Consider the following 16,090-nt stretch of genomic DNA (forward strand, 5'->3'; position numbering starts at 1 on the left):
CCCCCCCCCTCTCTCTCTCTCCATCTCTCTCTCTCCCCCCTCCCTTTCTCTCTCTCTCTCTCTCCCTCAATATATGGAAGTGACAACGTAACATGTAGTGAAAAGGGAATTTGATGTGTTTATGAAACAAAGGGCAAATTAGGTTGTTTTCAAATTCAGTGGGATTTATTTTTCTCAAAGCAATGTTTATAATAATTTGACAAGACATGCCGGTCCTTGGCAACAATTGTCCAGCTAAGCCAAAAAGCAATAAGTTTTTCAGTGTATTAATACTATCCTGAGTTGGAAAAGAGAAATGAAAGCTCCCATCACTAATATACAAACAGAAATACTTTTAGATTTTTAAGATACAATTATGTATCTGAAGATTATTTAACAGGACAGAATAATTATGATCATTTTTAAAAGAATTAGAAATCTGGTGATTAGATAGAGAGAGACAGAGAGAGACAGATAGACAGACAGAGATAGTAATAAGTAGAGATGAGAGAGAGGGGATAACTAGACAGACGGATGGACGGACGGACGGACAGATGGAGGGAGGGAGGGAAGGAGGGATGGAGGGACGGGCAGGAAGGCAGGCAGACTCACTGAAGAACAATTATAACAAGAATCCTTTTTTGTAACTTTTGCACGTCTTCTTGACTTTCTGTGAGATATGCAGCCATGAGGGAAATATTCTAGGACAGTCTACAGCCTTTGAGGACAAATAATATACTTAACAATATGTCTCAAAATCCTTTGCAACATACAGGATACTTTGCAAGTCTGGTCAGTGGGAAAGACCTCAGTGTAAAAAAACTTGTCAAATACGTCTGTAACGAGTTTTTACATCCTAAATAACCCATGGACTCTAGAAAAAGGAATGTTGAAGGCACTGTTAGGATTCTAAAGGTAATACTATGTAGTCAGTTGACTTCAGTAGAGCAAGCTGAGCACAAAAAAAAAAAGCCATTGAATTTGTCCCTAGATCGTTACTAGTGTGGGACATACTAGTGGTAGATCTAGTGAAAGCACCAGAATTTTTCTCCTTTTTTTTCTCTTTTTCTTCCTCCTTCTTTTCTTTGTACATCTGAGTAAATTATGGCTAATTACATTTTTAAATCTGCATTGCTCTGTTGCCTTTGTCTTTCTGCTACTGCTTTGCTTGTAACCCTGTTGCGTCTCCTGCTGTGGTTGTGTCCTCCAGTGTCTGAAGAGAGTCCCACGTCCAGTGAATCTGGAATCCACCTCCCTCAAGAGCCTACATCTAAACCAGTCTTGCTACTCCCCCCTAAAAAATCTGCTGCTTTCTCTGGAGATCATGAGGACGCCCCAGTGAAGCAGCTCTCCCTCCTCAAACAACCCCCTGCCCTGCCTCCTAAGCCCATTACCAAGATTGCCAACCATTTAGCTGGTAAGTAAATGTTCCTGTTTGGTTTGTGCCCGCCCTCCCCTGAAAAACGCACTTTTCCTCACGTCTCTGGACAAAACTTATTTTTTTCATGACACGATCATGAAAGGCCTTTATGCTGTTTTTGCATCTCTCGTTAGAATACCTGTGTTACCAATTTGCAAATAGATGAGAACATGAGGCTATTAGAGCATAGAAGAAATTGTTTTCTAGCATTAAATTGTTAGCTGGAGTCTATTTCAATCAGATGTCAGTTTAATGTCTCTATGTTTCCTCCAGCTTCTTCCAAAAACTCATGGGTTTGTCTTAAGAAGCTGTAGTTCCCATTATAGCTCATGGGAAATAAATAATAAGAGAGCTTAAATCTCACTCATGCGTGAGGTTTTGTTTTGTTTTTTTTTGCTATGTAGTTGTTTCAACTACACTGATTGCTCTTTTTTAAAAAAAAACTAATATTAATAATAGTCTTTTAGATTTCATTCTTTTCTATTTATGTGTCAATAGGGGAACTCTTTGTTGCTTGCCTTTATTTGTTATCTCTTTTATCTCTTCCACCATTCCTCTACTCCGTTTCCAACTTGTTATAAAAGTTTATTTCACACTGTTGTCCTTCTGCACCTATTTCTGTAGTTTCTTTGCTTTCTAATTACTTGGTTGTGTGGAAAGAAAAATCTTCATCAGGGTCCAGTCCAAGCTGGGAATAAACAAAATGGAGACTGCTTTAGAAAGAAGGTTGTAGTTTATTGAATAGCAGAACCACAAGCCATGAGGCTCTGAAGCAACTGACCACATGTTGCTGGGAGTGATGGGTTTTTATACCTTCTTGGGCTTTTGTGTTTGGAGCTGTTCCTGTTTGAGGCTTTGTATTTCTAGTGTCATGTATTTTGACCTGAGTCTGAGTATGCCCTTTTGGTAGTCTAATGGTGGTGGGTTAATCCTATTATGTCCCAAAGGTCATATCCTGTTTCCCTGTGGCTGTGGCTGTGGCTGATGACTATGTCCTGTGTTGGATTTTTTGGGTGAGGGGTTGCTGGTTCTAATTCTATCACTCTGCTATTGTTAGCTATCAGTTTTGCTGCACAGGATTTCAAAATATCCTGTCTTGAATGGGCTTCTGCCTGGTGGTATTTGCTCATGAATGGGGCTGAATGGGATTATCAAATCTGCATTTCCAAAAGGTGGTTTCCTGAGTTTCTATTGGGGGCTATTAAGAAAAACTGGGCCTGCTTCCCTGCCTTTAAGATCCTTTGGGGAAATATAATATTCTGCCTTTTTAATATTCCCCAGAATATTTCTTTCTCTGAGGGAGGCTGACTTCCCACAGTTGGTTGGCCATTTGCACACAGAACAGGTCTTCTGCGCCCCAGATGTACTGGAAGAATGATTAGATTCCAGAGCTCTTTGGGTAAAATAATGTGACCTGATTAAATGGGTTTTAGATTCTTTAAAATCTGGCTTCAGTTGGGGGCTTGTAAACCTTTTAAACCTGGCTTCAAGTGAGGATTTCCATGTCACCTTTTCCATTTTGTCCCCTTGAGGTTTCTAGGCCAGTTAGAAATCAACACCAAACTTCTTTGCTCCCTTAATACTGTGGAAGAGCTGTGATGATTTTGTTCCAGCTACTATTTCAATGTGATCTGTGTGTGTGTGTGTGTGTGTGTGTGTGTGTGTGTGTGTGTGTGCGTGTGTGTGAATGTTGCAGAGTTCATCTTTGCATGGGTTCGTTCAATAAGAAGGACTTTTTGGCTTATTTCCTGATTCTGGAGTTTCAAGTCCTGCAAGCTTTACTTAACTTGATATGCTAGCTTTATGGCTATATCACTTTTTGATAGTAGAGACAAAATAAATTAGAAATAAAACTGACAAATGTTTTTCCAGTTTTGCTTTTCTTTTCAGCATAAGATTAGCAGGATCTGTGGAAGCGTTAAGTTTAAGAGCTGGGGGTTTTCTTTTTGTTGCTGCAAAACTCTCAGTAGCTCGGGATGGCAGTGATTTTCAGTTGTTCTTAGTATTTCAAGTCAACAGAAGTGGAGATAAATCATGATTTGCCACCAAACTGCTTCTGCGGTTTGGGGAATAAATATAGCAGGTTTGAGGGGTGAAATCATAGTTTATGAGATTCACCCTGTGTTGGAAAGGGAAAGTCTTTTTTCTAACCAGCTCTTTTGTTTGTGAAATGCAGTGATGTGCATGAGATACTGGAGGTTTTCAATTTGGGATTTTGGAAGAAGGGTCAAGGATTTTTACTATGTAGCTGTAATGTAAAGACACAAGGAACTATAGGCTTGATTATTATTGCTCACTGCTGCTGAAGGCAAGAGCGTGAAATGCTGATTCTAAAATAGCATTATTAGGAGAACTGAGAATTGTCCTTACTTTGCCTGTTCTGATCAATTAGAAATCACCCAAGGATCAGTTTGAAGCTTCCAATTCCTTGTCTTCCCACTCATACCCAAGTTTCCATCAGACACATGGCTTATTCTCCTTTGCTCAGTTAGGGGGGCCTTTTAAGTTGTGAACCATGAGATTAAAGAGAGCATAATGCAGAATTTACTGGTAGGGATAATTTAATTAGAACTTGAATGTATTCAAAATAAGCACAGCAATCTCTTTTAAACAAAAACTTGATAGGTGGTAACATCAAAACTTCACAATAGTGCTGAATTCATTACCATCTCTAGTGCAACATGTAGTTGTTTTTGCTGAAACTCAAATGAACAGAACTGAATTTCTGGATGAATTGTAATTCAAGAGATTCAGGACAGAGCCTCCCTTTGGAAGTCCTTTGTTCAGGGATGGCCACTTCAAAATCAGTAGCAGAAATTAATATATCATATGGGGACTGTAGAAATGTAGACAATAATTAGATGGTAGCAAGGGGGGGGGGGAATTCTGGATTTTTTTTTCCTGTCCAGATAATCACCGCCCTAATATAACTTTCTTCAGATTTAGTTTTATTAACAGGATGTCCTTAATAGCATGAAATGAATGAAAATTTATGTAATTCTAGTACAATATGGAAATCAGAGAGCATGTTATTGAATGTAGTTTTATGTAATATTGTGCCCAGTGTTGTAGTGTCCTTGGTGCTCTCTGAGCTTGGTTGTTTCCTTGCAGAGGTTTCATTACCAAACTAGGTAACATCATCAGTGGCAGTAGGGAGTGGAGTTTGCTTTCGTTTTATATTCAAATGGCTTGCCCTGTCAGTTTTGGTGGGAGTGGTCTTAGCGGTTTCTTGATTGTGCTGTTGTTTACTGTTAGCTTGTTTGGCAATTCCTTGATTGGGGTATTGTTTGCTTCTTGATTAATGATCTAATGTTAATCTTGGTGTTAATCTCTCCTCATCTGGGTGTTGATTGCTGGTGAGGAGGTGTTTTGGTCTTTTAGTTTCCTTTTTGGCTTTTTGATTGTTTCTTTTGAATAGTATGTAGATGTTGTTTATGTCTATGTGTGGTTGATGGCCAATTTGTCTGAGTCCCAGGCTTCCAGGAATTCTCTAGCATTTTTTTAGACTTGGCTTGGTCTAGGATGCTCACAGTTTCCCAGTTAAACCATGGTTAAGTTCTCCGTTGTGAAATTAAGGAAAATGTCCAGTTTCTTTCTCTAAGAGGTGATACTTTCAAAAAAATAGAGTTTTCTCTCTCGTTCCTTGCCCATTTACATTCAAGCAGCTTCACACCTATTTATGTTCTTGGATACAATATAAGGGACTTATTTCCCTGCAGGAAAAATAATAGTTAAGAAATTGCTTAAAGGTTAAATATTCCCTTTTTAACTTTCTGCCTGTTTTTGGCTCTTTCTACCTGTGGATGTTCTGTGGCGGAGATGGGCCATTAGTTTAATTTTATATATGACTGAATTTGAATATATAGGTTAATTTAGGTGACAAAATCAAAACTCTTATTTGCCAATAAATATGCTTATGATCAGGTTGTATGGATCAAAAAATCCCAAACATTTAAAAGATGGTGTTCATGCTAGAATTATGGATTATGTTGCCCGGCAGAGAGTCTGGAAATGAGCAGTCAATTCTTCTTTCCAAAATGAATATGTCACATTTGGATTGCATTTTAAGAGGTGCATACAATGAAACATACACAATGAAAATGAAAAACTATCTCAATTCTCAATAAATTTCCACCTTGAGGTGTGTATGTGCTTTTGTTTAGACCAGGGGTAGGCAACCTTGGCTCTTTTATGACTCGTGGACTTCAACTCCCAGAATTCCTGAGCCAGCTCAGGAATTCTGGGAGTTGAAGTCCACGAGTCATAAAAGAACCAAGGTTGCCTACCCCAGGTTTAGACAAAACATAACCAATAGCAAGTTGTGATGGACAGTTTGCTCTTGCTTTGTAGAAACTAATGTATGATTTAATTAAGGAGGGGCTTGCAGGAACTGTTGTTGGTTTCGTCTTTTTGAAAGTGAATACTTAATATAGAAAAATAATTTCTCTTTCATTTAATATCTGGTTGTTGCGACATGATTTCTGAAGAATTCAGATACTTTGCTTTATTTTAAATTTAGTTGAAAACCAGCTATGGTTAATCATATATTTGTCTTTTCCTTCCCGCCACATTAATGCATTTTGGTTAAAAACCAATGTGGAGGTATTTTTGAAGACGGCACACTGCCCTGGAGCTGTGATTGTGTACATTTGCACTGAAAGATGCTGAAATTTATGAGTTGGTACATAACTATATTTTCTTATACAGAGGCAGCCCAAGGTATTTTTATGCTTGAGGCAAAGACTAAAATAGTATTTTCCTTTCTGCATACAGAAACCAGTCCGTGTTTCAATTCCTTTAACATTTTTGATGAGACAGCCTTCTCCAAGATAGCAGAGCAGAGCAGATTAACCTCAAAGATTAGGCCACGCATATCTTCATAAATGTCTCTCTCTACCCTGATTGTATGGCAGTGTTCATTTAGCATGTTGTGTAGCAAAACCTTTATGTTAACAAATACAAAGATTTGTTTCAGCAATTGGGCCATCATTCAGTAAAAAAATAAACTGTCAGAACTAACAGAAACAAAGAAAACACCATTCATTCAAATTCAGATTCTTGCTTCATGTTTGAACAATAAAAATTACAGCCTATTTTAACGTTTTTGCCATACACTAAATAAATAAATACAGTGTATTAAAACTAAAGATAAAAAAATCAGTCTGCGTCTCTTCATCTTTGCGTCTCTTCAGATGTTCTTTATAGATGCATAGGTTTTAGAGGTTTCAAATGAATGACCATGTAGATTGCTCAAATGCCATGAATTCAATCTTCTAGTTAACATGAAGTCATGTTTCTAGATAACTTCTCAGCAAATTGTATGGATTTCACATAATAATAAAACACTTTCAAATGTGGTCATCTACTGCCACCATTGCAAGGACTAAACCGTGGGTGTTCTATCGACCATGTAAACCTTGAATAAATTTATCTGCTTTCTTTCTCTCTCCAATCCTAAGTATCTATTCTTATTTTCCAGCAAAACTGGCTCACATTTGGGTTACTGTGCCAATACATACAAAAATTCTTGATAAATATTTTATGATATTTAAAAAAAACAGATAAGAATACTATGCACATTCAGCCACCAATACAGTTAAAGGTTGCGTGAAGATTTGGATCCAACATTGCAATGTATCACACTGGCTCTGCAAACATAGTTTGCAGAAATCTTCACAAGACAACATTGGCTTGCTTACAGGTTGATGTGGACTTTAAGAATATGAGCTGCATCTCCTGTCATTTTTAGAGCTTGATGACTTACAGGCACAATCTTCCATTCATAAATATTTTTATGCCTGGAACATTGGGCTTTAGTTTTATTTTAAAATTTATAGTATACAGTAATTGCGGAGGCTCCTGGTACTGTAGTGATACCAATGGTGAAATTTCAGTATGATGTTTACATTGATGATCTTTGCAACAATGGAGAACCATTGTGCTTGAAAATATTGTAGCCCCATAGACCAAAGATATGCAACTTCTGGAGGACTGACCCACTGAGTGCTTCAGTTGCATAGCTGAGGCTTCACCCCAACAATGGATAGGGGCACGGTAAAACAAATGGGCCACAATAAAAAAAATAATGTAAATAGAAATAGAACTGATATCTAATAAAGTATCTAAATATGAGTAGCCCTCATGCATTTAAATATTTTTGCTTTCTGCCTGTTACAAATTGCAATTCAATGGCAAATTTTGGAGAATTTCTAGGTGTTTCAGTCAAGTCTTTCAAAACTGTATGCGCATTTGATTGCAGTATAGGTAGTCCTCGACTTACAACAGTTCATTTAGTGGCTATTCAAGGCTACAGTGGCACTGAAAAAAGTGACTTATGACCATTTTTCACACTTACGACCATCGTAGCATCCCCGGGCTCACATGATCAAAATTCAGATGCTTGGCAACCGATTCATATTTATGACAGTTGTAGTGATCCCCTTTTGCGCCTTTCTGACAAGCAAAGTCAATGGGGAAGCCAGATTCACTTAACAACCGTGTTACTAACTTAACCACTGCAGGGATTCACTTAACAAGTCTGGCAAGAAAGGTTGTAAAATGGGGGGGGGGGGGAATTCACTTAGCAAACGTCACGTTTAGCAACAGAAATTTTGGGCTCAGTCATGGTCGTAAGTCAAGGCCTACCTGTACACAGATTGAACCAGGAAGGATGACATGATATATATAGTAATCTGTCATATCTACCTGAACTGCATCAGACGCACAAGAGAAAAAAAATGCTTTCCCTGTTAAATGAGTCAATGGCTGTGGAGAAAATCAAAGTGCCTTTTTTCCGCCTTTGTTCATAACTGAGATTCTCAAACTTTTTTTTATTCTTTTTTTAAGATCCCGGTGCTCCGATGAAGCTGCCTTGTATGCCAGTCAAACTATCACCTCCGCTACCTCCAAAGAAAGTCATGATTTGCATGCCTTTAGGGGGACCCGATTTCTCCCTTGCCTCCTATTCCACACAGAAGAATTCCCAGCAACCATTGACTTCGCATCATCACACAGTGCTACCATCACAGTTAGCAGCACACCAGCATCAGTACGGCAGCCACAGCCCACATATGCCTTCTGGATCCAGCACGTTACCCATGCACCCTTCAGGATGTCGCATGATCGAGGAGTTGAATAAAACACTGTCCATGACCATGCAGCGGCTAGAAAGGTAATTTGAGCATCCCAACTCTGTGCAGAGTGAGGAGAAAAGCTGGGTAAAAGAAACAACTTGACTAACAAACCCTAATCTCTTGTGAGTAGGCTGGTTTTCCAGAGTCTGGTTTGTCACCTTAGAAAACTAGATGGGTTTCTGATTAAGTCCAACAAGGCTCTTCTGATGAGCCCAAATTGTTTACTCACAGAAGGGCTGGGTTGTTGGTTTTTTTTCAAAATTTCCAGTTTTGGCCATGCCTTCTTTCTGGTGATGTAACCTTTAGTGCAGATAAGTCTTCACACTGGTAGCAAACAGCCCTGGTGGTGCAGTGGTAAGAATGCAATTTGTTGTTGTGTTTAATTGCAAAGTCGTGTCCGACCCATTGCGACCCCATGGACAAGGTTCCTCCAGGCCTTCCTGTCCTCTACCATCTTTTGGAGTCCATTTAAGTTCACGCCTACTGCTTCAGTGACTCCATCCAGCCACCTCATTCTCTGTCGTCCCCTTCTTCTATTGCCCTCAATCTTTCCCAGCATTAGGCCCTTCTCCAGTGAGTCCTTCAGGCTAATTCTGTCAAATGCCAGCAGTTCGATTCTCAAGACTGACTCAGCCTTCCATCCTTCCGAGGTGGGTAAAACGAGGGCCCATATTGTTGGGGGCAATGTGCTGACTCTGTAAACCGCTTAGAGAGGGCTGTAAAGCAATATGAAGCAGTATATAAGTTTAAGTGCTATTGCTATCCATAATGGAAAGATGCAGCATCTGAGCATTGGAATCCAGATAGAGCCTTGAATCTCTTAATCTGTACTGACAATGTTGGGTAGATAGTTCAATGATCTGAGTTGATAGAAAGCATCATCTCCCATTAGAGGTAGATATCAAGAAATGAGATCCATCGGGAACTATAGAAACAGAGCTCTTTGAGCCTAGGCAATAGCTATTTTTAATATAGAAGTACATTTAATTTATATATCAAAATTTTAAGATTATACTCTGCTACATTAATTGTCTCAGTGATGATAATACAGTTACCCCCATCATTTATTTTTCCTAGGTAACTATTCACCGAGGGTTTGTGTTTGTTATGTTAGAGTAAAAGTGTTGAACATCGTAGACTATGTAAAAATTAGGCAGATTTCTATTATCTTTGAAATAGTAGTGATTTTTTTTAGAGGTTAGAGTAATTTGGAGAGCAATTTCTCTAACACCCCTTTGAAAATTGTTTGATACTAATACTGTATTTTTACAGACACTGTTACGAATTGGAAATACTTCTGTTTCCCATTTCATTTGTTGGTTTCATGTTTTTGAAAACTGTGTTGCTATCTATTCTGATGGGTCAGATGTGATTAAGGAGATGAAGAAAATTACTACAATTACCCTTGCTGCCTTTATTTTGTATACCAATCGTTATGTGTTTGTGGGTGGAATATCATAATAATTATTATCATTATTCAGATTAGGCAGGATCAGGCAATTTGTAATATAAGGTTTGCCTTTTTCATAAAAAGCAAATAATTATTAGATAGAGGGTTGCACCATGCAGTGTGTTTATAGCAAAGAGTCAGTTCAAATTCCTGACTTGTCATGCAAAGACAATAGTTGCTGCCAGGTGCATTATTAAGCATCCTTATACAATTATATAATCCCTATATAATGGCATAACTAATCATCCCTATCATATATTGGTTGTATCCCTATTATATATCAGCTTTATATGTCACCCCTATGATATATCATTTATATAATAACAAATCATCCCTATGTAATTATATAATCCCTATATAATGAATCTGCTCTGATTATTTCCTGTTGCCAATTGCAGTCTTACTAAATGCTCTGAATATAGACCAGCTGTTCCCAACTTCTTTCTTTGTGCAATTGTGGTTTTCAGCCCATTTTATGTATCAGAAGGAATTTAAAAAGCAGATACATTTTGAACATCTTACCCTCTCTTCCATATCTATTATATTCATCTCAATAATTTATCTGCAGCCGTCTTCCCAGTGGGGAGAATTATGCTTGCAATCTTACGGACCATGAGTTGTCTGGTAGCACAAATTAGGAACTACAATGGCAAAAAAAAAATGATTAGTGTTTTGGGATTTTTTTTTTCCTTATGAGATGGCATTCTTTAGCAACACTTAATGTTGTAGTGAAGACCAAACATTCTAAAGTGAAAGGCCTGTGGGGCTGATGTGACAGTTCATTCTTTTCCAAGTGTATGAATCTTGGGAAACATCAGATTTGCAGGTGTGGGTTTAATGGGTCCATTTAAAACTTCATGTTGGGGTTCTGACTTGCCCAGCTCTTCTTAATAATCATAAATTGTTTGTGAGATTAGAATTGTATTTCATTACACTTGTGGACCCTTGGCTTACAAAAGACATTAATTAGACAAGATTCAGTCAGATGGCCACTCTCTGAAAGGACGAGAGCAGAGAATACAATGTGCAGTAATTAATGGTCTCCATGAACAAAATATACCAAAGAACAAGGAGCGCTGTCCCGTACTTTCTGAGTTCCAGGAATCAAAGGGAAACCTACTTATCCTTGCAATTGTGCACAATGAAATGAGAAAATTTAATACACTCTCCCTCCCTCTTCCCCACACAACACCATCTACATCAAAAACGCTATTTGAATTTTCAAGAGAAACTGGAGGCTGTTCAAGCTTCACCCTGTTATTTACATAACAAAAAAAGCGTTATTGTATTCATACAGCAATTTACTTTGCCCCTAATCTGATCCTAACCCTACAACTGTAAAGGAAAAGAAGAAGAGTGCAGGTTCAAAGATAATTCTGTCAGTCGGATTCAGATATTATGTATCTCGTTGTTTGCATAAAGATAATTACTTTGAAAACGTGTGCTGTGTTGTAGAATAGTTCTTCTATGCATAATTTCAGCAATCCTTATAACAACCCTGTTGTGGGATTTTTTTTTTTTCTTGCTTGGCTGATAAGAAACGGGGACTGCCAGTCAGTCTCTGGATACCAAGAAGTAATTCCCACTGAATTTGATGAGGCTTTTAAAGGAATTGCAGTCTTGGATGGATAAAAATAGTTTACCTAAAACCTTCCTGGTAGCAGAAGGGAGAGAGATGATGGCCTCCTTAAGAGCTCAATCTTTTATTTGACCATTAAGTCAGTACTGAGCTTGGTTGTAGCAGGTAGACCAGGGGTAGGCAAACCTGGTTGAGGGCCAATAGACAAACAGGTCAGATTTGGAACTGCTTGGATGAGAGACCATAAGGCACTGTTTGTGAACTTTGGCAACTTTAAGACATCTGGACTTCAACTCCCAGAATTCCCTAGCCAATATTAAGCATCAAGCTAAAGATAGAAATCCTCTTTATATTACAAAGTAATTCAATGCTTTACCTTTGCAGGACTAAACAATTCCAGGAGAGCATTTGAAGTCTCCGTTGATGAACTTGCTCTGTAATTGGAAGATGTCATTTTCAGGCCCCAGAATGGGACAACTGACTTGGCCAATTCACTATCGTCATTTCACTACAGCCAACTCACCATGCCCAACTTGCTGCAGGACAACTCGCTGTGGCGAACTCACTGGAATAATAATTCAATAATTCCATTTAATTATTTAAAGTCATTTTTTAAAATTAGTTTAATTTTTGTCATTCACATTTCATTTTGCCCCTCCTTTTGCATTCTTTCTTTAATGATTCTATTCCACCATTTCTTAGAAATTACTGTAACTCTTGTCCCATGATGAGTTGGCCATGGCAAGTTGACTATGGGGAGTTAATCACAGTGAGTTGCCTGAGTTCTTTCAGGCCCTTGACTCCATACCCCTCCACTCTTCTCCTTAGCCTCCAAGAATGGGACCTGCTTGTACCTGTTTGTAGATATAACACCTACAAATCCTTTCAGATTTAAGATTTAACCTTTCAAATAAAGTTTCTATTTGGTTTGGGTTAATTTGGTAGGGATTATATTTTGCCTTATTTTTCTTTAGCATAAAACAAGGCTCTTTGTTCAAGGTTAGGTTAAATCCAACGTTCTCCTTTAATTCTGAGGAATGTTGCTTGGTTAATAATTCATAAATTGGGAATTCAGACAGATGCTGAACGATTGGGAAGTGGTACAAAAGTCTATTTCTCATAAACCCAAAGCAGGTTATCAAAATGATAGGCCAATTATCCAGTTCCATCACTGTCGGAATGGTATCTGTTAACTTCATCCTTGAGAGATTAAGCAGCTCATGGCGTATTTTTTGTCTGAAAAAGCAGTTGCCCTTTTCATAATGCATGCAGACCAAGCATCTGCAAAACCAACATGCCTTGATGCATTTTAAATTTCTTTTGTTTTGTTTTGGCAAACATGCTTGTCTCAGAGGAGATTAATGTAGATTTTCAAAAGAGTTTATTTTAAGAAGTCAGTTATGCTATATAGCATATCTTACAACTGTCTTGGACAGCACTGCCATTTACAGTCTTGCTGATCTAAAAGGAAAAATTAATCGCAAAAGAGTTTTCTTGAAACCATACATGTCCTCATCAGTGTCAACCATATAAAGATATATTAAGATATATGCCATAGTTGTTAAGTGAATTTGGCTTCCCCATTGACAACAACAACAACAACAACAACAACAATAACAACAACAACAACAACAACAACAACAACCATTTCAGACAAATGGCTGTCCAGTCTCTTCTTAAAAACTTTCAGTGTTGGAGAATTCACCGCTTCTGGAGGCAGGTTGTTCCACTGATTAATTGTTCTAACTATCAGGAACTCCTGCTTAGTTCTAGGTTGCTTCTCTCTTGATTAGTTTCCATCTGTTGTTTCTTGTCCTGCCTTCAGGTGCTTTGGAGTATAGCTTGACTCCCTCTTCTTTGTGGCAGCCCCTGAGATATTGGAACAGTGCTATCATGTCCTCCCTCTTCCTTCTCTTCATTAAACTGGACATACCCAATTCCAGCAATTGTTCCTTATGTGTTTTAGCCTCCAATCCCCTAATCATCTCTGTTGCTCTTCTCTGAACTCTTTCTACAGTCTCAACATCTTTTTTACATCGCGGTGACCAAAACTGGATGCAGTATTCCAAGTGTGGCCTTACCAAGGCATTGTAAAGTGGTATTAACACGTCATGTGATCTTGATTCTATCCTCTGTTACTTACTTCTTTACTTAGGAAAGTAATATAATTTTTTAAAAAACAGATGTAGGAGATACAAGCCAGGAATTTGGCAAACTGCCTGCAAACTGCATAGAATAAGGCATTAACATCAAAGCTCAACTTTTTACTGTTACATAATAGTTTAAAGTAGCCATTTCTATAACAACAAACCTATCTAATCGGTAAAAGTTTCATTTTTTTTCCCACCTCAAGCACAAAGTCTAGAATCAGTTTCCAAGCCGAAATGAAAGTATTTGTATTTTTTTTCTTTGATCGAGATATAATCATTTTTGAACATCATGATGATTCAGTTTTTAAGCAATGAATTCAACCTTGACTATGAAAAGCTAATTCAAAGGCTGAAAGTTGACAAATCGAAGCCAACTTTTACCCTGTTAATACAAATGTTCTTATGGGACTTCATCATCACCTTTGCTGCGAGTGACCAAGTTCAATATATCCAAAGTTTTCTCTTACAGTTAGTTGCCTCTGTTTTAACCTGAAAGATGCTGACATAGCATTTCATTCTGAAGATCTAATATTTCTCTTCGGTATTATTTCTTGACTCTAAAGCTCCAGTTTACATGGCAGTGACAGCATCCCAAAAAGTGGACCTGGAGGCTTTTCAGATATGAGACAAGTGCCAACCGTTGTGATCGAATGTGATGACAATAAAGAAAATGTGCCTCATGAATCTGACTTTGGCGATTCTTCATGCCTCTATACAAGAGAAGACGAGGATGAGGAGGAAGAGGAAGATGATGACAGCTCATTATTTTCAAGTAAGTAGAGGTCATTATTTGCAAGCCACATTACACATTTGTTCTTTTCGTGCAGTGCTAGAGGAAGCAGTGCTGGTTCTTGCAACTGCTTGAAAATGTTGCCTGTTTCTGGGGTGAAACAGTTCTGCACGGGAAATAAAATATATGAGAAAACCTTAGTTTAAGAATGTGAGAATTCTGGGAATTAACAGGTCCAGATATAAAAGTGAAAGTGATAGATCAGGAGATGTATAACTTTTGCTTGATCTCCCCTAGGAGAGCCTCAACACAATCTCTTTGAGTCCATTCATAACCCCTAAAGCAGGGGTCTTCAAACTTGGCCCTTTGATGACTTGTGGACTTCAACTCAGCCAAGCATGCCTGGTTGAGGAATTCTGGGAGTTGAAGTCCACAAGTCATCAAAGGGCCAAGTTTGAAGACCCCTGCCCTAAAGTGATTGTTGCAATTGAACTGAAGGAAAATATACTAATATTTAAAGTGGCCAATGGTTCAAAAGATCACCAAATCTTGTGAGATTCTTCCCTTTAGCACCAGAGAAAAACTTACAAGATTTCAGGTAACATTGGAGCGCATTGGAATTGGACAAAATCTGAAAAGGACAAAATCTGGAAAGGATTGATGACACATAATACAACTGCTTATATCTTTGCATATTCATATCTGGATCTGAAAACCTTTGAAAAGACATTCAACTTCTTGCTTCTGCCAGACCAAATCTTAGCAGGAACAATGCTCAAATATTGCTTGAAAAGATAAATTACTTATTTTTTCCAAGTCTGTTATATGGAACCATAGGGTTCTTCTTCCTGTTCTCCGGACCAGACTGTTCCCTTACTGTTCTCCTGACAAGACTGTTCTCCTGACAAGACCCACTGATCACATTCCAAAACATTGGGCATGTTGCTTTTCAGTCTGAGATTTCAGGAAAGATAAGGTAAGGTAAGGTAAGGTAGGGTAGGGTAGGATAGGATAGGATAGGATAGGATAGGATAGGATAGGATAGGATAGGATAGGATAGATAAGGTGAGGTGAGGTGAGGTGAGGAGAGGAGAGGAGAGGAGAGGAGAGGCGAGACGAGACGAGACGAGACGAGACAAGTTAAGATAAGATTAAGATAAGATAAGATAAGATAAGATAAGATAAGATAAGATAAGATAAGATGATAAGATTTATTGTCATTTTTTTTACTGTGGGCACAACGGCACACATCAAAAATGAAATTTAGTTGCCCACTCTCAAAATGAACACATACATGACACACACCTAACATACTATATACAACGTATATATACTGGGTTTACACTGCAGTGGAATTGGAGGATACAATCCAATCCTTTCTGTCTCCATTGTCACCTTGCTTCCTTGTTTCCCTAGCTGCAAATACAGGATGCAGCAACAAAATCTTATCCCATTGCCACAAAACATTTTAAGAAAAATTTAAAAATCTGGTGTTGAACAATATCCAATGAAGCAGCAATTGCTCAGGTTTCATGTCATGGAAATACGGTCCCTTGCAGAAGCAAGGAAAAATATCTAGGGTTGGACTTGTTAATAATGTTCTTGACAAATGTGATCAGATTGGCAACAGGTAAGATTTAATACAGGAA

The 16,090-nt window shown here is 38.2% G+C and overlaps 1 protein-coding gene across 1 annotated transcript in view; it reads left to right on the forward strand.

The window, feature by feature from the left end:
* The window catches only part of LOC107291518 (phosphatase and actin regulator 1-like), a 39,941-nt gene that overhangs the window by 5,000 nt on the left and 18,851 nt on the right, over positions 1 to 16,090 (forward strand). Inside the window, exons 3-5 of the mRNA XM_015820521.1 lie at positions 1,190 to 1,396; positions 8,246 to 8,570; positions 14,275 to 14,483. Coding sequence (XP_015676007.1) covers positions 1,190 to 1,396; positions 8,246 to 8,570; positions 14,275 to 14,483 — 741 coding nt within the window. The remainder of the gene's footprint in view (positions 1 to 1,189; positions 1,397 to 8,245; positions 8,571 to 14,274; positions 14,484 to 16,090) is intronic.

Source organism: Protobothrops mucrosquamatus, unplaced genomic scaffold (assembly GCF_001527695.2).
Source record: "Protobothrops mucrosquamatus isolate PMUCROS unplaced genomic scaffold, P.Mucros_1.0 scaffold1135, whole genome shotgun sequence".
Classification (NCBI taxonomy): Eukaryota; Metazoa; Chordata; class Lepidosauria; order Squamata; family Viperidae; genus Protobothrops; species Protobothrops mucrosquamatus.